This window comes from Vespa crabro, chromosome 10 (genome assembly GCF_910589235.1).
Source record: "Vespa crabro chromosome 10, iyVesCrab1.2, whole genome shotgun sequence".
NCBI classification, from domain to species: domain Eukaryota; kingdom Metazoa; phylum Arthropoda; class Insecta; order Hymenoptera; family Vespidae; genus Vespa; species Vespa crabro.
The window spans coordinates 4,151,101-4,176,045 of NC_060964.1; the positions used below are offsets into that span (position 1 = coordinate 4,151,101).

A 24,945-nucleotide genomic window follows, 5' to 3' on the forward strand; every position below is an offset into this window, starting at 1 on the left:
TATAAATGACTTTACTTTAGCAAAGAAACTACGAGTCGTCCTTCAAATTTCCGATACTCAGTCTATCGTTAGCGCTTACGCGTGTACAATCGGCCGCCTTCTGTAATTGGTTTTTTTTTTCTTTTTTATACGCTTTCAAGACTACCTGTCCGATAAACAAGTATCTATATATAATCACGAAATTAATTCTGTTTTTTTTCCACTTCAAAAATAAGAGCACGAACAACGAATGATAAATAATAAGGTGAGAGAAATCTTAGGCGTCGGTTGTTTCATTATTAAAGAAAATATCTAACTACGTAGTGGACATCAAGTGAAACGAGAAGGCCAAAGCTGAGTTATCGCGCGTTTGCGATACAATACTTTGCAAATACGTTACCAAGTTTTCTCGGATAGTGGTATCAAGGCCAGCGTCGTAGCGTAATTTCATCCTGAAACGCTAACGTGTTTCTTCTTTCAACGTTAAAGATTTTGAGCGTTGGTAACGGTAAGACGAGAATTACGAAGAGGGATGATAGCCATGGGGCCTAGATATTAATACGTACATCGTGTTCGTACTCTTTGTCGAGCAGCGACGTGTAAGATCGACTCTGCCAGAGCTATACCCTCGACCACACCGGTGATACTTTGTCCCCGTTGCAAGGTGAAATGCTAACTAAAGGGGATGTTTTAATGGCAGAAGATAATAATATGCCTCCATTACAATGGCTATTCCTAGGTACCCCCAAGAGCCCTCGCAAAATCCAAGTAAATCTCAGATCTACATATCTACCTATGTTATATGACATCCAAGATTAATTAACCTGATTAATTATGAATAATTTTCATTGCCTTCTTCTCTATGTAAACATATTCAAATACGTAGATAAATATATACTCACGCATATACATATGTCTGCTATCTCGCTTATACAATTTTGTGTGAGAATGAAATCGCATTATGACCTATCAAATTCAAAAAGGAAATCTAGTGAAACGATGTGCTCTCAATCGATTCACAGATTCTAATTCGCATGGACGATCACGCTTCGCAAAATATTCAGATATATATGAATTTGTTAGAAAATAAAAAAAAAATTCAAATGCATGAAAATACTAAGCTTTCCAGTTGGTCTTCGTAGCCTGTTGTTATCTCAAAATGTGAGGTGAAAATATCAAAGCCATGTTTCATCTTTTTTCTTTTTGTTAGATTTTAAATACACGATGAAATATCAAAGGAAAAAAATGGACAACATGCATACATTCTAATAGATCTTTTTAACGTTGATCTCTAACATGTTTTTGATGAAATTAATTGGCTGGTGTATTTGGGTCACATGATCGATCTACTATATCTCTGTTTACTCTGTTACGGATTCTCGTCCATTGAAGTTACCATCATGTCTTACTTTTTATATTTAGCGTAAACAATCGATATATCATACAATTCCGTGAAATATCAAATACAACCATGCTTTTGGTTTCTAATAACAAAGACTACGGTCTCGTAAAAGCTTGCACATTCGACTTGTCAAGATCAAACAGAAGTGTACGAGATCAAATAAAACGGGTGTTTCGTAAACTTTTCTTAGAAAAAACAAACTGAATTGCTTATATTTGCACTTTTTAAGTATCGACGAATATGTGTCATCGACGTCGTAAAAAAAATAGTTTACATCTATCTTACTTATATTGTGGCACATACACACATACACACATACACACATACACACACACACAGACATATATATATATATATTTGAGACAAAGCAATGTAACGAGAAATTGTTCCCATCTATTCTTCCTTTTTCGCAAATCGCCGAATGGAGATGAAACAGGACAATAGTAAAAGATGTAGAAAAAAAAACTACGATTCAATTGAAAAATTGATTTTATATACCAATGACTAGCGGCAACAATTTTTTCGTTCCATTTCAAATGATTATAAAATACTAAATTGAGTTCGACGAAAGATGCTCTTTTTTCTATGACGTGCACTTGAAAACTTATAAACGTTTGGTGGTCGGCATTGAAGCGCTGCATCTGTCGTATCTGTTTACGAAGGATGGATACAGTGTACAAAGAAAATATATAGAATACAATAAATTAATTCGAATCTATCATCATCGTTATGTTTACCATTTTATTACGCAGATCATTTTCGCTTTCTCATGCATTGTGACGCAATACATATTTAATGTTGGACAGATGTCAACGGATCGGTATATATAGCATATGAATGGTGAATACAATATTCCAAGCTTTTGTTAAATGTAAAGGAATGCAATAAATTTACCTGTCCAAATGGACGTAAATATGTATTTACATACTACATACGATTCTAATAAATCCGAGACGCAAACACATTTATGTCCATTATAATAGATCCAACGTAAAAAGCATTGATAAAAGATAAGATGAAAATAATCCAGAGATGTTTAATTCAGTGACATTCACTTCGGTCGATCTCTTTTCTTATCGGGGCATCTTGTCGCTAAAAAATGAAGCTCTTTGCGAATTGGATTGTTCCGTGAAAGTGTTACGATCAACTACGTCTACCCAATGTTTCCTCCGATTAAGTTAAGAGTTAAGAGAAACCATCGGATTTTCCAGATACTAATCCGTACGGCTTTCGGAAGCCATAGCTTCTTCCCTAATCCGTTGTCTACACCATTTTCCTTTTCAAGATGATAGATCATTTACTAACTATTTATCTACCATAATACTCTACTCCGGATAATGGACCGTAGAAAGAAATACGCGTAGATTACGCGAGAAATAAAATATCGAGAGTTAAAGTAAAAATATAATCGTCGAAAGTTTGAGACAGTAACAAGCTTCTAATATAATTCAATCGAGTCGAGTTATCTTTGACTTCTTTAGATTTTAATATTATGGGAAAATTACTTCAAAATTATAGTTTAATCGTCGACAATGAAGTTTCATCGAGACTGTTAGTTTGAATATCATTTCCTTTGAGAAACACGTCTTGTTATAATTTAATGCCGATATGGAATACAAGCAAAGTAAATCCAGATAAAGTGTAGTATAGTTATTTTAAGAGCCAGCCTATAACTTTAAGAGAAGTTCGATAGTCGTCGAACGTGTCTGTATTGCTGACGTCACGAGCGTGAAATTGTGGCACGTAACTTACGCTGTAACGAAAGTGCATTCACTAATTATCCACCATATGATAAATTTTCGGTTCGCCGAACTTCAAAGGATTTTTATTATGAATTTTAATTAATTTTCACAGATGGCAAGGTTCGGTTTTAAACATGATGGTCGATGCCCTATCTCTAAACCGCATTAAGATACTTACATATGTATATCTAAAGATGAAAAGAAGATATATTTTTTAAAAGATATTTAAATGATGTCATAAATATTTAAATTCACATTGAAATAAAACTATAATGAATACTTCCTCAGAATCTTTTTTAGTAGGTATGTATATGTATTCATGTTTAAAAGCTGACAAGATTAAGGTCTTAATGCTTAATGCTTCATTATAATCCGAGATAATAAATAATAAGTTCTCACCGTCAAGTAGAAAAAGAAATCAATTAACTCTTTGCAATCATAATACTTTTTAGTATGGATATCCGATAACTCTATCGGAATTATTTTTCTTCGCACATTGAGAGACATAAATTCAACCAATTATTGCTTTATAAAACTCATAAAATTAATTCTACTTAAATGAATTTTTATATTATTAATATAAAAGTCTTAATCTACGTTTTTGTAATTCCTCTAAAACTTTTGCTACTTTTGTCCAATCCAGATGAATAAGACGTAAAATTGTTCTTTATGATCCGACAGAAAGTTTAGGATACTTAACTTGTGAAAATATTAGCTATAAAACGTATGAATGAAATAATGGGAATGCTCGACATAGTTATTACTTCGAAAAAAAAAGTACATAAATTTTTAAATCTTAGCTATCAGTCATGCTTGACGGTGGAATATATTAGTTTTAATAAAAGATATAATTTAGTATTATAATACATATTACGTTTTATGGTTTTTCTTCTTGTTAGTATACTTTTCGAAAAAATCCCCAATGCGAAAAGTTCTGGTTTTCTGCTCCAAATATCGTAGTGATAACCTGATTCTCACCTTTGACCTATTTTATTTTTCTATTATCTAGAATTTACTAAGCATTCTTTGCTTCGTTCTCCGTCATTCCGTCGTAGTATATGAAATTTGTCATTTAATTGTTCTCCTCTATCGGAAGTAGATGGTCTACCGCATAATGTCATAGATCGATCGCATAATTGCCCACCAGTTGGTCTACTAATTGTCCTAGGAATTTTAGATTTGTGGTAGGAGTTAAAATGCATTACTGGAATTATCTCGACATAGAACCAGGACGGTAAAAAAAAAAGTTTAATGGACTGATATCTCGGATTTCGAACTCAAAAAGTTAAATTACTAAACAAACATCCTTAACAAAATGTTTTGACCTACTTCAAATATGTTTCGCGTTACATCAAGAAACAAAGTGGTACAGTTAATCGATGCCTCTTACTACTCAGACGGAAATTCAATATAATGAGTATTATATATACTTTAACGTGCTTACGAATTGCATCTCTCTAACAATACACAAACTTTAAGATACATTAAATCGGCTTTAATTGAGCTATACCGTCAAATAGTATTAACATGAATGAGCTTTTGTATTGTCTAGTTTCTCGCTTGCAGATATCATTCAAATAGGTTCAATCTAAATGATCGCCTCAATGATTTTCAAAAGTATTCGAGACCAAGAGATTGGAAAAAAAAGATACAAAAGTGTATTCTTACAGAAATGGTCCGTATCTACATACATGTATACTATATACTTATATGAATATCTAGTACATGGATATACATATGTATATACTCCACTTTCAACAAGAAAGACACTAAAAACAGAATAGTTTTATCGTTAACAACGCGTGAAAGAAGTTCTCTTTTCTCTGTCACGAAACAATCTATTTTTGCATTATCATATAATATAGAATAAAAAATTCTGCCGAATTTGCGCTTGAATTCTAGATCTTATTAAAACTACACAGCTTGACCCCGTATTATTAATTGCAAGACGACAAGTAGTTGGTAAAGAGAGGTCTGTGAAAGAAAAGCAAAGAAGTGAGAAAAAGAAAGCCCTGTTTGTCCAAAGAAAAATTACTCACTTATGCACGTTCTTTTCGCGAGCTTTAACAAATTCGTAGACAAATTCGTTCGTTTTCAAGCGTACGGCTTTTCAAGTTGATAAAATTCCAATTGTTCATATTATGTTCTTTGTAAAACCTTATGCACGAAAATATGTATACGTATCTCATGAACAATAAAACTAAATTTTATCGATTTAAAACAAAAACCTATACATCTATTTCTGAGAAACGATTCAACGTTGTTTCCAATATTTTTTATCGAATAGTTCGTATCAAATATAATGAGAACATTTTCGAAAAGATTATTCTACTAAAAGAAGATTATCGGAGAACTGAGAAAATTGAAGATAAAGTTCCTTCTTTGAAAAGATGAGAAATAATTGAAAGAAATAGCATTTTAAGATAAGGAAAAAGGCTTACCATAAGAATCGCTGATTACTTTAACTTCATATTAAAGATTCCTCAAAACCGATTATCAAATTCCTTTCTCTTCGAGACTTCCACTTTCCTACTTACACCATTTCCATTGACGTATTCTCTTTCTCTATTCGTTTCTCTCCTTTCATTTATCCACTCGCTCACTTTCTCTCTCATTCTCTTTCTCGATGCTGAACTTCTCCTCTCACCCCCGCATTACTCTTCACCCTTCATTCTTCCTCCGTTCCGTGTCGCGATATTAGAATCTACCCAAGCCTCAAGAAATCCGATCGAACTCCTCCATTGGTATTCCTAATGGTGGGGAAGGACGTGGTAACGTCGTTTAAAAGCACCAACCAGTTCGATTAAACTTGCAGTCGTTCCCAGTCTCCATTTTTGATCTCATAAGCAGAAACGTTAAGAGAAATATAACGAATTATCTTGCTGACAAGCGATTAGAACAGATGGAAGGGACAGTTGCCGTTTAATGGCGTTTAAGAAACCATTCGTAGAAGCATCTCACGTCGAAGGAAATGAACGTGTTATCGTGATCGTATCTAACGCCTTATGGCATCGACGACAATAAGAAAATAAATGATAGCCTTTTTCTTACACATAGACGTTGTCATCTTTCGTTCAAACGAATCGAAGTAGGTGATCACCCTAAGGCTTTAAAGCTATGAATCAATCGAATTGCATTCACAGCGATTCGACCCTGAAACATACTTGACTGTAATATGATTTATTTTACGTTCGAGTATGTGAAGGACAGAATTGACGTTAGAATACTGGTCCTAGATATCCAAGGATTTTCCTTTGTATGGCTTTTTTTTTTGAAGATTGAAGAAACTATCCTGGAAAAAAGAATAATCAAGAGAAAAATTGAAAAAAAACTACGCTTACTTCTAAAAGAAATTTTATTCAGAAAAGAAAAGAAAGGAGGAAGAAGAAGAAGAAAAGAAAAAATAAAACTATCATACTATCACTTTATAAACTATCCAATTCATTTTTTTCTTTTTTTTTTTAATATTTTCAAATATCCTTCAATTATCTTTTAAATAGACGATCAAAATAATTCATTTAATAAAATTTCATTCAAGATTTCTTGGCCGAAAAAATTGAACTATTTTTTGTCACGTAATGAAAGCTGCTTTTCCGCCCTGATTAATCATAAAGGATTCACATGAAAAGCAATACGTTGAAACTCTCAAAAATAATATTTTAAAAACAAAACGATAATCCATAAATATTCCAGACAATTGTTCTGTTTAACTTCAATGATTCTTCGTAATCGAATCATCAAATATCACTTTTTACCGAACAAAGAAACATTTTAACATTATATGCGATCATAAGTATTCACTTCGTATTACTTGAATACAGAAAAAACAATTAACAACGAAAATGATCTCTCTCTCTCTCTCTCTCTATCTATCTATCTATTTATCTATCTCTCTTTCTCTCTCTCTCTCTCTCTCTCTCTCTCTCTAAACAACAAATTCTATACCATAAGCCAAATGATAACACAATAATGGAATTATTCGCCGCAGTTAACAACATGTTAACCTCCCTGAAATTAAAGCTTCTCACATGTAATCACGTAATTTCCGCTTACTGAAATGGTACGATGATTATACGAAAATGATCATATATATGCAACATAGATTGGATTCCGGCAAGAGTATAACTATATGCAAGTACGAATAATGTTTTTTGTGCTTACTATTTCCAATCCTAATTTAAAAACGATAATTAGTACCAACATTATGGATAAATACTAAAATTAATATATTTCTTTTAATAAAGAATTTCAAAGAAGATTTTAATCCACCATTCTTCTCTTCAAAATACTTCTATTGATCGACTCCTGTATTGACCATCATCTTCGACTGCAACAAAGAGTAATATTATCGGAAAGTATGAAACTTAAGATTACTTTCTTTTGTATTCTATTCGAAACGAAAAGGCTTTTCAATAAAAATATTCTTCCCGATGTACCACTTTTCAAGAACATATATATATATATATATATATATATATATATATATATATATATATATATATATATATATATTACGAAGAGTAAATAGAAAGAGCTCTTATCTTATTAACAATTACCATTAGCATTCTTACAAAATCGTAATTTTTTAAACATACTTTAATTTAATTTAAATTTCATTTTAGTTCACATACTATACGATTATCATATCTCATTAATATCTAATCGAATAAGTTTTTCGTATAGATAAATATCATATCTTGATAGAAATCACACTTTATCAAATATACTACTAACAAAGTCAACAATGTTAAAAAAATAATTGTTTTCGAATCAATGATAAATTCTGTTTACGAATGTTATCATCAAAACGAGACTAAACTCTACTACGTAAGTTCTTAGAACGGCAATTGTTCCCTAATGGATTAAATTCGGTGGAGTAATTATTGCTGTCTCATTAAAAAAAAAAAAAAAAAAAAAGAAAAAAAAACCAGAGCACTCATGAAAGACCCGCTTAGCCTACTTTCTTCCATTTGGAAGATTGCACACTTTAAACAATATATACATTTATATGAACAACATATCTCAAAAGATATAAAGTATATAAGTAAAGTTTTTTCTTTAACAGGATTCATTGTAAATGGCAGAAATTGAAATACATAAAGAGCATTGTACACAACGTAAAACAAAAATGTTTCGTTAATAACTATACAATCCTAGAAGCGTATGCCGCGGTTTGATAAAGCTTTTCTACGTTTTCCATTTTCTCAAGTACATTACAATGAAAAAAATAAATTACTAAATTCATTGAAATTTCTTTAGTATACTACTATAGTAGTAGTATTAATGCAATATATAGAAAACTATTCCTACAGGAAAAAAAAAATATTACTAGAAGTTCTACTTCACAGATGTAGTATGGAAACGATATAAAAATAATACATAATATATAAATTTATATTCACTAATTATTATCTTTAACTAAAATAATCGACAAAATCTTGATTTTAGTCGTGTAAATATATATATACTTGATATACTTTATATTTATCCACAAATGTCTACTATATCCAAGCTATTTATCTATTTAATATTATAATATTTACTCAGAATTTGATTGAAAAGTTTTTGAAAATATATCGAAATATGCAGCTATTCGCCCGGTAATACTTGCGTTATACCCGGTAATAATTTACAATTAGATTTCAATATATCGCAAGTATTACCGACCCAGATCTCACCACGTGGAGGTTGCTGCTTATAGAGATCCACGGGATAAAGATGACTCTTATCTTTTATACTATTATTATTACTATTACTATTACTATTATTAAAAAATTAAAGCAATGGAGTGAATGTAATTATTAAAGTTTGATTATACGGAAAGAGGGATTTTATATTTACTCGTCAAAATGCAAAAGAAAAAATTAATATCTATCAAAATCTGGAAAAAGTTTTCATTAATATTAAAAGGGACCGGAAAGTAATATCGTTTCTACGCATGTCGATATTTGATTGTGATTAAAAATAAAAACTTATTAAAAATTCATTCGTTTGAATTTAATTTAAAAAAGCAACATTACTTTCCGGTCCACCTAATATTACGTGCTGTTAACGACACCGAACTTAAAGTTTAACTTTATTGAAATACTAAATCGAAATTATTTGATATTTAATTGTAATCTTCAAAAGAATGCACATTATTGTTTAAATATTAATTTATTATACTTCGTGTATATTATACATCGTTTAAATAATTATAAAATTATTCCAAAATTATATACTATTCCTAAGACCTATTAGTATGAATGTCTGAACATGGATTTGTTTATTTTTACCATAGGATTATCAGTTAGAAGCTTATTAAAATGCCTGAATAAATTACCGTGGCTTTTTCGTGTGAGCGGACAAAACATGTTTCCTTGCTTTTTGAATGGACCAAAAAACCTGAATACCGGTTTACGCATACAAATAAGGAAACAATTGTTTACTTCACGGAACAAAACGCACGCCATTCTGATATGTATATGAATACCAGTAGTGGAAATAATAGCTTTTTCTCTTTTACCTCAAAATTCAATTGCGCCATTGTTTGAAACTTTTTTCACAAAAAGTGTCAAAAATAGTATTTACTTTAACAGTGAGTCCAAGTATAATTCTTGAACGGTTTTGATGAACAAAATCTTATTTTAAAGATAAAGATTTAAGAAAGAACATGGCTTTTTCAAATTATTTAAAAAGCTTAATTTTTATGCATAAACTATTGTTGAAAACATATCATTTTTGATAGAATTTTTTTCAAAGAAAGTAAAGCTTTTTCAAAATGAGACCTTGTTCAAGAATTACGCCTGTACTCATTGTTGGTATAAACCATTATAAAACCAGAGTTGAACAGTCTTAAGTATCACCAAGCTTCGTTTAAAAACCTTTACACAATCCTCATTTAATCTCTATTCAGCGAAATCTATTTAATCTTTATTACGTTCAAGTGCTAATATAAGTATTCATAAGAAAGATTAGCAAAAATCCGGTCGTAGTCGAAAAAAATTGAAAAATACCGGCGGAACGGCGTGAACTTTTGTGCCATCTCGCTCTTTCACGTGGCAAAACTTCACTGACCGTAACGTAAAGTAACGTCCCTCCTGCTAATCCTTGCAAAATCGGTAGCAATGCTTGAGACCATGATGCATTTCCCTACATAAAAATTTCCATTTAAAATAATATTAAATTTTCTAATGATTTATTCAATTTCATCAAAAGCATATGCATCCATCACTTACCTCTGACGTAAACATACCAATTCCTATACCTATAACAGAACTAATGGCAAATACAAAACTCGCTAGGGCGAGTTTGCTCGTGGAATTACCCGTACCTATTAATTCTAAACCCATACAGAATCCAACGATAAATTTATGAGATGCCACGGCCACTAAGAAAAGCAGAATCTGTAATTAATTAAAAATAAGATATTATATTTTAAAATGAGTTTATGTAAAAGTTAATATATAAATCTATGTCAATTTAATAGGCATATCGATGAAATATCATTATCAATGGAACGAAGTTCTAAAGAGAAGAATCTATTCAAATCGTATCATGACGTTCCATAACACATTATCAGCGACATATCTACAACTCCACAAGATCTTATTTTTATTATTTACTATATATACTTTTATTATTTACTAAAAATTATTTACTATACATTGACAATTAAAAGCATAATTGAATTGTCAAAGTTTGAAATCGAATCGTTTAAAGAAATTAAACTTGAATCATTTTTGAAAAATATTACGATTATTCGATTATAAGAGAAAAAAAAGAGAAATTCTCCATGATAAAAAACTTTAACAAATTTTCATGAAACTCAAAACTTAATAATATTACGAACCTCAGCCGGTTTTTTTTGTAAGCCAATAGCCAATCCCTCCAAGATTGAATGAATGGTGAGTGCCAGTAAAAGGCCTACAGAGCCCACTTTGGCATCCGAGCAAGGTTCCGTGTGAGAGCCGTGACATAAAAATGTCAACTCCTCGTTGGAATAAGAGGCACGTGCGTTTGATGCGTATTGCATCGATCCATAATAACTTGATTTCCGATTGGTGTATTCATTATTCTCGCGCAAATTCGATTGATACCCCATTTTAGTTTCATTCGGGTAAACGCTTCTCACATTTTGGCTTGCTACGTTGTAACCAAACTGTTGAGAATGGGGGCGTCGATATTCTCTATAATCAAGATTCCATTTAGATAATTGCCCATCGACGCATCATTGTAGGGGATTCAAAGTAAACATTGTCTTATCGCAGTGCTATCAATTACTTTGAAAGCTTTTCTCAAATAATAAGAAATAAGAGAAATAATATCACAAAATTATAAAAGTAAAATAAAAGATCCTGAATGCTTTTTCTTTTATCAAAATAAAATCATTAAAATCTTGTTGGGTTAACATGTACACTGATCGATACTATTTTCGTTTCGTTTCGTTTCGTTAAGTTTTATTTCGTTTCGTTAAGTTTCGTTTCGTTTAGCAAACATGACAGCTTTTTTAACACCACAAAGGCCGATCAACCGAGCGCATGCGCATCTTAAGACACCCGATAATGCGTTTATCTTTTAAACGAATTTTCCGAACAATTTGATGCTTCAAAGTCGACCAAATATAGCGACCAACAGAATCGATTACGCTAAAGATAAAAGATACCGCTGTGCTCGAGACACGAATGTATTTTTCTCAACATCACTTCTATTTTTATCGTCGGATGTGCTAAACCCGAGCTATCGATCTTTGGTTCGTTTGTATGTATATCAATTTATTAACACAAACCATTTGTGGCTTGAAAAGATAAGATGTTTAAGAATAAAACACGACGCGGAATAAGAATGCATGTAAAATTATTACAAAAGAAAATTTATCTTATCTACTTACGAACACATCAAGATTTATAATACATAAGTGCATCTCAATTGAAAAAATAATTAGAATTGAAAGTCATATAATCTATAAAATATACAATTTGATGTGATAAAGATGTTCATTTTCGTATACCTACCCACAAACTTGAAAGTTTCTATTTCTGTTTCCATGGTCATGATTATACGAGTTTGGAGAATAATCGATATTGCTACCCCAAAAATAATGAACACACTCGTCAACGAAATAAAGTAAAAGAAATCCACAAGAAATAGCAAGTTCTCCGTATTTTGGTAGGGACTCTCTTACTTCTGGTAGCATGTGAAGTATCGAAGTGGCTAATAAGACTCCTCCGCCGAAACAAAGTACACAAGAGAGAATTAACTTATGTTGAAAATCTCGTACATGTGAAACGAAACACGCTGGCGCAATACTCACGACAAAACTCCCAATGCCGATCGTGAGTATCGACGCAATTTTCACTTGTGTCGCGGTCACGTACATTTTTTTTTTTTTTTTTTTTTTTTTTTTTTTTTTTTTTTTTTTTCATTCAAATGCACCTTTAAACGTCTCTTATAGACTGTACGCTATAATCAGAAAGACTCTTCTTATTTCTTGTTAATCTACTGAACACGATAAGATCGATACTCGAAAGATATCGGAAAGTAAAACGAAAAAAATAATCGTCTACATTGAAATAACGTCCACATAGATGTCCACACTAATAGAAATGTATCATCCAAAAGGATTATTCATATGAACTTCGAAATTCGAAAATAATAGAATAGTGCTTTCAATAAATTTTTTTAGACTAATCAATTTGATTCTTTATGATCTGTTCTTTTGTTAAAATTCCTATCGATGAATTAATATTACAGATAATATAAATTATTCAAAAAGAAATGATTCTTTGTTTTCTCTTCATACAGATAAATTATAATCTCAATTCCTCTATTTTCGTTTGATTTTTATTTCATTATTTTTTTAATTATTTAATTAAATGCACACATTTAAAAATAATAATTTGAACATAGGTAAATACATTTCATTTCCAATTTAATCAATCTTACCTAAAGCAATACAATTATTATACATTGATTTATAACTATTATTGAATTAATTTATCATATTTAATATTTACAATTAAAACGAATTTGACAACTACTTATCTCATGAGCTTAGAAATATCTATTTAGAAGTTTTTAGTACTAATCTTTGCTAATAGTAGCGCTATAATCCGTTTCTGTCAGTATATCGATAATATAGAACACGATACAAATATGATAAAATGAAGATTATCGACAAGATTTTTTCTGAAATAATAATATGGTAAAAATAGCTACGCTAAATAACGATAGGAGAATATATGTGTATTTTCTTTGGTATGTCATAGAAAATGATAAATATATATAATAAAGATAAAATTCATAAAATAAACTGTATCATCAAAAACGAAATGATTGACATAAATGAAATCAACATAAATAAGTCCTTCGTTAACTGATGCTTATAACATTTTATTTATGTGGCTTTACCATCTATCTTAAAATTCATAGATCATTTATATTTATTCGATGTTATCGTTATTACAATCAGCTGTAGTCTGTATATACTTCAGTAAAAACATGTTATTTTTAACTGTGCCATTTAATTGTGTATTTTAACAGTTGTTTAATTAAAACTTTCCTTTAATTTAAAGGCTAAATATTAAAACAATCATGTCATCTCATTATGCACCTAATCATAATCGTGATCAAAATGACTATGTTTCTAACAAAAAAAGACATAATAAAAGAGACGATAATATTACTGAAAGTAAAAAACATAAATCTTTAAGTTCACATAGTTCGTTTAGTCATTCAACTTCGCAAAGGAATAAAGATGATGAAGAATATAAACAAATGGATTTAACAAATCATGGCACTGAACAATCGTATGAATATAAGTCACAATATGATATTAAAAACTTTTCTTTTAGTAAACATACAAACGAATTAAATAAAGTATTTACAGCCAATACAAACTTGATTCCTGATACAAATGACTTTTGGAAATTTGTTCATAAATATGAAATGATAGAAAAAAGAATGAATAATACAAATGAAATAGAAAGAGTCTCTGATTTGAATTCGCTTGGAGTACCAAAAATATATCATAAAACACATTGTATAAATTTCAAATTAAATTTAAGTTTTGGAGAGTTATTTGCCAGAGTTCCTGAAACTAAAGCATTAACAAAAGGGCTATTATTGAAATTCAAATATATAATTAGTTTATATTTAGATTTTAAACAAAAAGAAAAATTTACTAAATTAAAAAAACTTAGAGAAACACAAGCAAATCTACCTGTTGCTCAATATAAAAATGAAATTATTGAAACAATTAAGCAAGAAAGAGTAGTTATTATAGCTGGTGACACTGGTTGTGGAAAGTCAACTCAAGTGCCCCAATATTTATATTCTGCTGGTTTTAATAAAATTGGTAAGATTTTTTATTTATATATTTTATATTTTTATTAAATGTCATATCAAATAACTAATTGCTTCATTTTTACAGTTTGTACACAACCAAGAAGAATAGCATGCATATCTTTAGCAAAGCGTGTAGCTTTTGAAACATTAACTGAAAACTATAATGAAGTTGGTTATCAAATTCGCTTTGAAAAACAAAAAACTCAAGAAACAAAAATTACTTTTATTACAGAGGGTTTACTGTTAAGACAAGTAAAAATTATGCTAATCTCAATGATAACATATTAATATTTTTATAATATAACAAGAAAAAACAAAATACGTTATAGCAAATTAATAATTTTCTGATATACTCATAAATTAGAAATTTATTAAATCTGTAGGTATCAGGTGAATCAGGATTATTACCCTATGATGTTGTAGTATTGGATGAAGTACATGAACGTAATTTACATGGTGACTTCCTATTAGGTGTTATGAAATGTATTATACATCAAGAATCTAATATAAAGTTAATACTGATGTCTGCTACGATCAATATACAGTTGTTCAGTAATTACTTTGCAAAAGAGAATGCAAAAGTGATACAGGTTAAACAATATATATTTGTAACATAAAGAAAGAATAATGCGCACTTATTATTTATTCATGTTATTTATTGGAGTCATTTATTTAGGTTCCTGGAAGATTATATCCAATTCAATTATTATTCCGACCTATTACTATAGAAGATATGAGATATAAAAACAATAGATTTAATCCCAGTCCATATGTACAAATAATGCAAATGATTGATCACAAATATCCAGGTAAGTTTACACATTTTATCTATACAATTTTATATGTTATAATAATGATTTAATTTGTTTTTAGCTGATGAAAAAGGTGATTTATTAATATTTCTAAGCGGAATGAAAGAAATTACTGCAGTTGTAGATGCTGCCAAGGAATATAGTACAAAAAAAAATAATTGGATTGTTTTACCATTACATAGCTCACTCTCTCTTGCTGACCAAGATAAAGTATAAGACTGGATAATATTTTTAATAAAGTTTATAGTGTTAGCTAATGAAAACATACTAAAAAAAAATATTTTTTAGGTATTTGATTATGCTCCAGATGAAGTCAGAAAATGTATTGTATCTACAAATATTGCTGAAACCTCTATTACCATAGATGGAATTAGATTTGTAGTAGATAGCGGTAAAGTGAAAGAAATGAGTTATGATCCTTTATGTAAAATGGAGCGCCTTAAAGAATTCTGGATCAGTAAAGCTAGTGCAGAACAAAGGAAAGGTCGTGCTGGTAGAACTGGACCTGGTGTATGTTATAGGTATGTTAATTAAAGTTTTCAGATAATATAATAATAAATATTTTATTATTATACTATCTAAGAATTTTATTATCTATAGGCTTTATTCTGAAGAGGAATATACAGCTCTTGAAGAATATTCGACTCCTGAAATACAACGTGTACCTTTAGATTCTTTATTATTACAAATGATTGCTATGGGATTACCAGATGCAAGAAAGTTTCCATTTATAGAACCTCCACCATCACAAAGCATAGAAAATTCAATATTATCATTAAAGGAGCATGTAAGTAATTAGTTTATAAAGACGTAGAATTCATCTTGTTTACTGATTATAAATTTAAATCAACTTTATCTATTATACACATAATGTATTACCTAACATATTTTTCTTTTTCATTTTAGAGAGCGTTAACAAATGATGAAAAATTAACATCTATTGGAGTAACATTAGCACGTCTCCCAGTTGATATAAGAATAGGAAAAATGTTAATAATGGGTTCTATTTTCCATCAAGTTGAACCAGTATTATCACTTGCTGCTGCTTTAAGCATACAAACTCCTTTCACGAACAGAGCTTATAAAGACATAGAATGTGAGGTAAGAATTGCTAAATAATATTTAATTTCATTACAGTTTTCCTTAATTACATTTAAAAATTGTTAAAGACATCTAGGAAAAAGTTAGAATCTGACCATGGTGATCCTATAACATTATTAAATGCATTTAGAGAATGGTTGGAAGTGAAACAACAAAGTATACACGAATCTAGAGGAAGCGGAAGTAACAGCAGAAAATGGTGTAGAAGAAGAGGCTTAGAGGAACAAAGATTTTATGAAATGATAAAATTACGTACACAATTTAAAGAATTACTTCAAGTTAGTTAAAATAATCATAAATATTTGACTTGTTTTATGCTTACGTGATATTAAATATTAATTGATAAAACTATTCATGACAATATACAGGACTGTGGCCTATTAAAAGGTATAGTTGAACCAAATTCTTCTATGACTAGTGCCGAGCGAGCAATACGACATGGTGAATTAAAACTTCTAAAATCACTTAAACAAACCTATAAAAAAAGTGCACCCAGAAAACGTAAACAATTGAAAATAGACACATTTGATATACAATTAGAAGATAATGATAATAATGATGATGAAATAGACATAAAAGATGTTGAATTTCGAATGAAAAATGACGCAACTCAAGTTCAAAATCTTTTAACAGCAGCTACTGCATGTAGTTATAAAGATCTAACAATGTTAAAATTAATACTTTGTAGTGGTTTATATCCACAATTTGCATGTGCTGATGAATTTAATTATTGCAAGGTAAAAAATACTATTTTCCATAAGTATAATAACTAATGCAGTTATATTATTTTACTATATAAAAAAAAGTTAGAATTAAAAATATTTAATTTCTTTTTTTGCAAATTAAAAATTTTATTATTTTTATATTCTTATTTATATTATAATTTTATAGTCTACAAGTGAGCAGCTGTTTCACACAAAAACCAAGCCATATGTTGCATTACATCCAATGAGTTTCTTTGGTAATTATCCACAAGTTCTGCAACTGGAGGAACATGATATAACATCAATACCAGGTTTTAAAAGCAAAACTCCTGTTAGTTCTAAACATCAATTATTAACATATTTGTAAGTATTTTTTTAATTTTTTTATACTATTGTTTTCAAACAGTACAAATATAAATTACGTAAATTATTTTATTTTCCTAATTATATATTGTGTATTACTACCAGATCTCTACTAGAAACTACAAAACCTTATTTAGTAAACACACTTAAAATGCCTGCTGCACAAACATTATTATTGTTTGCACAAGAAATTGATACTAACGCTACGTTTTCAATGTAAGTCCATACAAAATTATTTTATGATAATATCGATATATTTGTAAATCTATTACAAACTTAAAAATGTATTTATTTTTAATTTTAGGATAGTATGCGATGCATGGCTACTATTAGAATTTCCTGTACCTGATACTGGTCAGACACTATTGATGAAATCTACTAAGTTACGTCACAAATGGGAATTTCTTTTAAATGAAAGACTAAAAGGTACAATTAAAAAAAACCAGGAAGAATAACCAGTTTACTAATCGAAATCTTATTTTTAGATTCAGGAACTACAAATAATATATTTAATATTAGCAAGATAGAACATGAACTTACTCAAGAATTAATTGACTATATGCATACGACAGTTCCATATGTAATAAAGCGACTTTTACCTGCTGATTTAAAAGCAATATATGTTGGCAATGGCAATAATTTTGTACATATTGATCCTAATCCTTTTAAAGTTGATTTTAAACCTATATGTAATTCAATGAAAGGAGGAATATATTTAACTGATAATATTACATATAACTGGTAGGTAAAATTATACAAATTTGATTAATTATTTTGTTACAATTTAATGATATTTTTAATTTTTTAATATAGTATGAAAGAAACGGATTGGAGTGACAAAATAGCTGTTGATATGTGTGAAACTACCTGGACTTGTCAGCAATGCAACGTAGAAGGTATTTTTAACAGTATTGAAAAACTCCAACATCAAAGTACTTGTATGCAGTCATCAGTAAAAGAAACTACTGATAATGTTGAAAATATAAAGTCAAAACCTAACAGTCAGGCTTACAATTGTCCTGAATGTTCAAAAACTTTTCATCTTACACCTATTGAAATATTGAAACATAAAAGGCAACATATAAAGACAAATATGTCGTGAACAATTTAATATGTTATTATTTAATTAAAACAGAATATCTAATACACTTCAGTACAATGGGCAATATTAAATTCATTTATAATTACAAATGTAACAAATAACCAAAAATATAAATTATATATTTGTACATTTATATATATACACATACACATATATTTGAAGTTAAGTAATTATATAGTAATTATGTCCATGGCAAAAAATTTACAAACATAAAACATCCTATGATTGTATATCCTAAAAAATAAAATAATATAAGCTTATCTCCTAAAGTATATTTTTGCTTAAACGAAAATAACATCTTCCATTTAGAAATCAAGTTTTCTTCATTCTTGCATATTGAATCACTTAGATTCTCAAATTTTGGTACATAAGATAAAGATAATGCACAATACCAATATACAAGAGGACTAGCAGAACATAATAAACGTGTACTTACTTGAATATGTACAAAACAAATACAAAATACTGTTAAAAAAAGTCCATGTATTACAAATACAAACATCTCCGCTGGGTATTTATTTTCTGATGTATTTTTTTCATATTTTATATCTATAAGTCCTAAAGAAAAAAAGTGCATTTTGTGTTCTGAATAGAATTCTGTAATACATTTTATCATTATATATAATATTGGAAAAGCTAAAATAAAATTTGGAATCTGCTTTAATTTATAATAATTTAAGAAACTAACATTCCAGTATTTCTCTTGTATGTAAGAGTAAGCTATAGGTATTTTTGCATGACACCATGTAGAAGAAGTCGCATTATATTGCAATACTAAATTATTTTTTGTAGCATAATCTACAATATGAGTTGGTAATATCGGCGCATTTAATGTTATTTTACAAAATATCACATAATTATATACTTGTAAAAAAATAAATGGAAGTAAAGATAAAATCATTATAATCAATAATAGAAACATACTTTGTATAAATCTTTTTTTTATAACTAAATTACATAATTTTATTAAGGATATTTTGTCTTTAGAACTAATTTCTACTGTTAATGCATTAAACATATTTTTAAATCTAAAATATATCAAAAATCCGATATTTATAATGCCATTCGATCTTATAAGAGTAGATAATCCCAAAGGAAAAATTGTATATATATTATTTTGAACACTTTTCAACATGCTATAAAAAGTGAAATATGCAAACATTGATTCAGTGTATGCAGCAGAAAAAAATATACTAGCTGGACTTATGCAATACAATATTGCTGCTTTATATGCTATATTAGTATTTTTCAGTACTATTTTACTAAGATCAAAAAAAATAGAAACTGATTTAACGAAACAGACATAATTAATTAATATTGCTGCAACGATTAAAGAGCTATGAACATTTAATACAAAAAATATTTTTCTTATTATTATTGCAGTAATTCGAATAGTTGCAGGATATAATGGATAAAAAGCAAGCATGTTTTCATATGTATATCCATATTTTGCTATATGTATAAAATATTCTCCATCCCATCTTATTAAACCACCAAATATAAATTTAATTATAATATCATAATTAGAAACATATTCATAAATATCATGAGGGCTTCTAAAAGCATCAGCATTGTGATCAGGACATATAATATTAAAAAGGAATTGTAAGATTAATATTAATGCACGAGAAATTATAGCAAACCAAAAAATTTTCTTTTTCGCTACATACATTGTTAACTACCTATAATGGTCATATAGCTTAGATTAGTATTAAATATTTTACATGTTCACACATATAATATTTAGAAAGTTTTATTCTAAATTTACATTATATTCAAATTTCATGATCTCCTAAATATTTAAACTGTACACCAAAAAATATATACTAGATTTTATTAATATTTTATGGTTTCCTGCTTTCTTTTATCATATTCAAAAAGAATTAAAATACATAATATACGTAAATCGTTCTTTGTCTAATGTCCCAGTTGCTTTTATGGATTTTATAAAACTATAACAGACAAAAATAAAACTGATTTTATAATTACACAAAATATTATATAGTATATGAAAGAGAAAGCATATGTTTACTATTATATTGGTTCATTTTAATTTACTATTTAACATTAATTAATGTACAAAATCATGACACTATACTTAAACAAGAAGTAATATGTAAGTAGGAATATTTAATTATTATTGTAACGTAATACACATACAAAATTTGAAAATATATCATTTTAATATATTCATGTTTCTTAATTATTTATTTTTATGCAGCTAATGAAAAAAAAGCCAAGCAATGACTATTTAATTTCTAGTGGACAAAATTTAATGATTACTCACTGGATATTGGAAATTAAATGATTATAAATGTAAATTCATTTATCACAATCTAGGTTCAACTAAGTATGTAGGATACGATCACTAGTATAATAATATTGGTCAGCCAGAAATTGGTGCAGTTAACACACCTCTTTTAAAAAGATATTCCGCCACTTCTAAAGATGAAGTATATAAACCTTCTGACTTTAACAGACCAAATCCATTGAAAATAAGTAAGGAATTATTAAGTAATTGGATCTTAATCTGTAAGAAAAAGAAATGTATTACAAGTATTTTTTGATATGTGAATAAATCTTTCAACAACCATACGTATATTAATAAACTTTAATTAAATACAAATATGAATGATTACTAATTAATATATAAATCGTATATTCAATTATTTAAAATTATATATTTACACACACATACACATGTAAATCAACAAGTTGTTGAAGAAATATTAGATACCCAAAAACCAGTATGTCTTTCAGAATATTTTAATATAAATATTACAACATTCTAAGATAAAACTAATCATACTGAAATGTATGAGACATACATGAATGTATTACATACTCACCATAATGTGTACTTCGTACACGTTATGATGAATCTACAGGAAATCCTCCAAATAATCTATATCAACAGGTTTAATTATTTCAAACTTTTTTTAAAACAATAAACAATTATAATACTGATAGATAATTTTTTAAATGTTATTGTATTTATACAATATTCTATTATTCCATAGCTCAATGAAATAACAATATATTGATGGAAGATTAATTTGATACTTCTAAGGCATGATTTAATATTTTAAGAATATATTCTAATGGAACTATTGATAAAAATGGTTTGCTTGCATCATCAAGTTCATATAAATATCCAGAAAATAACATAATTAGATTACCAATAACAATCAAACCACTTCCAATCAATCATGATAAATATATTTCTCAACATTGTACAAAGAAAATTGATAGATACTTTAATAAGTATAACTTTACATATTATGAAAATACTCAAATTTTCATTCCACAAACTTTCTTAGCAATTTCAGCTATATGATGATCTTTTGGGGTACATTCATATTCAATTGATTCTGAATAAGGCATTGGAACGTCAATTCCAGTACAACGAATTGCTGGTGCATCTAGTTCAAAGAAGACAGGATTTTCCATTATAGTTGCAACAATTTCTGAACCTACTCCACACCTAGGCCAACCTAATTCAACTGTCATTAATTTGTGTGTTTTACTGATTGATTTAAAAATCATCTCCCAATCAAGAGGTCTGAGAGAACGTAGATTAATGACTTCAGCATCAATTCCCTGCCCTGCTAAAATTTCGGCTGCTTGTATAGTATATACTGTTGCTTGACCATGAGTAATTAATGTAATATGTTTCCCAGATTTTTCAATTTTTGCTTTACCAATAGGTATAACAAAATCTTTGTCCATAGCTTCATCCGATAGAGGAAATTCAAAATTATAAAGAAGTTCACTTTCCAAGATTAAGACAGGATCAGGATCCCTTACAGCAGCTTTTAAACTACCTCTATAATCTTCACAACTTGTAGGAGACATAACTTTTAAGCCAGGAGTACTCATATACCAAGCTGCAAAACACTGTGAATGTTGAGCTCCCAATCCTTTAGCATTACCATTTGGACCACGAAATACTATAGATACAGGATATCTTCCTGAAGTCATATAACAATTTTTAGCAGCTGCATTTATTATTCGATCGATAGCTTGCATTGAAAAATTGAATGTCATAAATTCACAAATTGGTCTTAATCCTGCTATTGCAGCTCCAACAGCTATACCACAGAAACCTGCCTCAGATATTGGTGTATCAATCAATCTCTTATCTCCATACTTTTTCCAAAGCCCTCTAGTTATTTTATATGCTCCATCAAATTGTGCAACTTCTTCTCCGATAATAAATACTTTTTCATCTCGTGCTAATTCTTCATCAAGAGCCAAATTCAACGCATCTCTTACAGTCATTTTAGTAACAGATCTAGAAGATCCTTTTTTTAAGAAATATGATGTCACTGATAGTAATGATCGTCTCAAAAAATAAATGGTTATCATTGTAGAAATATTTAATAATTTATATGCATAAATCTTTATTCCAGAATTAGGAAATCCAAGGGGGAATGAAAATCCGTTTCTTTTGACATTTGAAATAATTTGCTTTATATGACACAATCACATAGCCAGCTTTATAAGAAGTAAACATAAAAAGTGAACATTGAAAAAATTTACAATGAAATTCGTAAATAGATAATTGCAACACAACAGCATATAATTACCAATGAATGGTTATCCGAGTGGATAGGTGAAAAGCTTTCAGAATACAATAGGAATAAAAATACTAAGAATTAGTGTTAGATAATAATACAAAAGTATATACTACAAAAACAAAATAATTACCGTATATATTTAGAAATATAAGGCTAAAATCTTTCTAAAACATTATTATATATTTATTATAGGTTATAATTCTAATATTGATCCAAAAATAGATAAGTTTTTTCAAACAGCTACCTTTCGTTATAGTCACACTTTAGTATTAGTTGATAGGTTCAAAAAACTGTATATATTAACTATAAAAAGAATTCCAAAATATAATAACTGACTAATATTCAACAAAAAAATATTAAAATATTTCATTCATGGCCTACTCAAAAAAAAATTGAAATTCTACTTAAAAAGATAAATTATGATATTTAATTTTATGAATATATCTTTTTATGTGCACATATAACTAAGAGATTCTTATACAATTATATATTAAAAGAACGAAAAAAAGGTACAATTAATTACATGTATTATCCATACATTAAACATATAAACTGTATTAATTACACATTTGCATCAAAATGGATGTTTATTTACGAGATTATACAAGAAATAATTGTAAATTAGAACTTAATGCACTAACTATTAGAACATGCAACAATTATTGGATGTCACAAGTATTATTATAAAAAAGCAATTTTGATTAGAAATATGTTTTTATATTAAAATTTTTTTCTAGAATGGTTTATTCCAAAACCAATTCAAATTAGATGATAAGTTAAATATAGATAAATTAATAATAGGAATGGCTATCCAATTAAGTGAAAAAGAAGATCATAAGGTGATAGAAGATTTACGAGGTAATTTATTTGGATATCTCTTGAATTATCAAGAAAAGATTTAATGGCTCTTAACATACAGAGATTTACACATATATGAGAACATCACTTTCAAAGAATATATAACAAGTCTCTCTTTACTAGTTTGATGGCAATCACACATTTTGAAAAACTAAAATTTCCTTAATTGTTTCAATCAATTGAACAATTGCATCCCAATGTAAGTAGAATAAGCAAATTTTCAAATTATTAAATTATTAAAATTATCCTATCATATTATATAGTATGTGAAATATGTTCTTATAGTCTTTATAAAATTTTTGTCTATTTCAGGCTAATAAAATTGTATTTAGTTGCAGTTCACCATCAGTTGTCTATTTAATAAATATTGTTTGTAAAGCACTTAATTTAAGAAAATACAATAACACTTTATTTCAACATAAATTTAAACGTTTTTAAATCTTATTAATATATATATATAAATAATATAATATAATATAATATATATATATATATATATATATATATATATATATAAAGAGGTTTTATTATGATATAAATTTATATAAATTATCAAATGATCAATGTAAAATGTATAGCTTGTCTTCCTATCTAATTTATATAATATAAATACAATCTACAAAATCGTATTTCACTAAAAATAAATATATGTTATTGTATGAATATTACCTGATAAAGGAAGTAAACAAATATCAGTAGCCATAGATGTGATTATTAAATGTTCTCGACTTGTCCAAAACCTTTGATACAAATAATCATTGATAATCATTTATACATTTATGTAATATACATAAATATTTTCACTTTAATCAAACTAATATGTAGAATTAATAAGTACGTGGAGAATTAACTACTTGTGCTGTGCACGTTTCTATAAAATCTTCGTTCTCTCGTATCCAAGATTATACTCATATGTCTAAGATTTACGCTAAAACGACGCCTTTCTGGCTTTTGCTGCGCCCTCTACCTCCGATGCT

General features: G+C 28.4%; 3 protein-coding genes and 1 long non-coding RNA gene across 14 annotated transcripts; 2 read left to right on the forward strand and 2 right to left on the reverse strand.

The window, feature by feature from the left end:
• Window positions 1-20: 20 nt before the first annotated feature.
• On the forward strand, window positions 21-2,341 carry LOC124427373. The gene is made up of 2 exons (XR_006942958.1): window positions 21-244; window positions 304-2,341. It is a non-coding gene; the product is annotated as an uncharacterized LOC124427373 (long non-coding RNA).
• A 6,919-nt stretch (window positions 2,342-9,260) lies between these two features.
• Window positions 9,261-12,522, reverse strand: LOC124427323 (zinc transporter ZIP3). 3 transcript variants are annotated; one of them, XM_046970103.1, is made up of 5 exons: window positions 12,416-12,493; window positions 12,117-12,324; window positions 10,955-11,291; window positions 10,341-10,508; window positions 9,261-10,254 (listed from the first exon to the last, which is right to left on the reverse strand). In XM_046970103.1, the coding sequence occupies exons 2-5, from the start codon at window positions 12,296-12,298 to the stop codon at window positions 10,045-10,047; spliced, it is 897 nt and encodes a 298-aa protein (XP_046826059.1). In that variant the 5' UTR covers window positions 12,299-12,324; window positions 12,416-12,493; the 3' UTR covers window positions 9,261-10,044. The 3 variants fall into 3 exon arrangements, with proteins under 3 accessions (XP_046826059.1, XP_046826060.1, XP_046826058.1); XM_046970104.1 differs by having other exon boundaries at window positions 12,117-12,327; window positions 12,416-12,485; XM_046970102.1 differs by having other exon boundaries at window positions 12,117-12,522.
• A 779-nt stretch (window positions 12,523-13,301) lies between these two features.
• LOC124427480 (probable ATP-dependent RNA helicase DHX34) lies at window positions 13,302-18,555 on the forward strand. Of its 2 annotated transcripts, XM_046970447.1 has the most exons (16): window positions 13,758-13,910; window positions 13,991-14,458; window positions 14,534-14,700; window positions 14,832-15,038; window positions 15,125-15,257; window positions 15,322-15,470; window positions 15,549-15,781; window positions 15,861-16,047; window positions 16,167-16,361; window positions 16,430-16,639; window positions 16,730-17,098; window positions 17,253-17,428; window positions 17,534-17,644; window positions 17,733-17,854; window positions 17,914-18,169; window positions 18,242-18,555. In XM_046970447.1, exons 1-16 carry the CDS (start codon window positions 13,895-13,897, stop codon window positions 18,528-18,530), a joined length of 3,288 nt encoding a protein of 1,095 aa, XP_046826403.1. In that variant the 5' UTR covers window positions 13,758-13,894; the 3' UTR covers window positions 18,531-18,555. The 2 variants fall into 2 exon arrangements, with proteins under 2 accessions (XP_046826402.1, XP_046826403.1); XM_046970446.1 differs by having other exon boundaries at window positions 13,302-14,458.
• Window positions 18,556-18,711: 156 nt separating this feature from the next.
• On the reverse strand, window positions 18,712-24,931 carry LOC124427481 (pyruvate dehydrogenase E1 component subunit beta, mitochondrial-like). 8 transcript variants are annotated; one of them, XM_046970449.1, is made up of 4 exons: window positions 24,638-24,931; window positions 21,380-21,435; window positions 20,818-21,060; window positions 18,712-20,482 (listed from the first exon to the last, which is right to left on the reverse strand). In XM_046970449.1, the coding sequence occupies exon 4, from the start codon at window positions 20,200-20,202 to the stop codon at window positions 18,712-18,714; it is 1,491 nt and encodes a 496-aa protein (XP_046826405.1). In that variant the 5' UTR covers window positions 20,203-20,482; window positions 20,818-21,060; window positions 21,380-21,435; window positions 24,638-24,931. The 8 variants fall into 8 exon arrangements, 5 of the variants coding, with proteins under 5 accessions (XP_046826405.1, XP_046826406.1, XP_046826404.1 ...); XR_006942973.1 differs by having other exon boundaries at window positions 20,214-20,482; window positions 21,380-22,824; window positions 24,638-24,920; XR_006942971.1 differs by having other exon boundaries at window positions 20,214-20,482; window positions 21,380-22,834; window positions 24,638-24,920.
• Window positions 24,932-24,945: the final 14 nt, after the last annotated feature.

What these genes read in the sequence shown, in the direction of transcription:
- LOC124427481 (XM_046970449.1), bottom strand. Translation starts at nt 20,202, where the DNA reads ATGTATGTAGCGAAAAAGAAAATTTTTTGGTTTGCTATAATTTCTCGT.
- LOC124427480 (XM_046970446.1), top strand. Translation starts at nt 13,696, where the DNA reads ATGTCATCTCATTATGCACCTAATCATAATCGTGATCAAAATGACTAT. An exon ending in CTCTTGCTGACCAAGATAAA is followed by an intron (nt 15,471 to 15,548) that starts GTATAAGACTGG and finishes AATATTTTTTAG; the next exon opens with GTATTTGATTATGCTCCAGA. An exon ending in AATTTAAAGAATTACTTCAA is followed by an intron (nt 16,640 to 16,729) that starts GTTAGTTAAAAT and finishes GACAATATACAG; the next exon opens with GACTGTGGCCTATTAAAAGG.
- LOC124427323 (XM_046970102.1), bottom strand. Translation starts at nt 12,481, where the DNA reads ATGTACGTGACCGCGACACAAGTGAAAATTGCGTCGATACTCACGATC. An exon ending in TACAAAAAAAACCGGCTGAG is followed by an intron (nt 10,509 to 10,954) that starts GTTCGTAATATT and finishes AATTAATTACAG; the next exon opens with ATTCTGCTTTTCTTAGTGGC. An exon ending in TTGGTATGTTTACGTCAGAG is followed by an intron (nt 10,255 to 10,340) that starts GTAAGTGATGGA and finishes ATTTTTATGTAG; the next exon opens with GGAAATGCATCATGGTCTCA.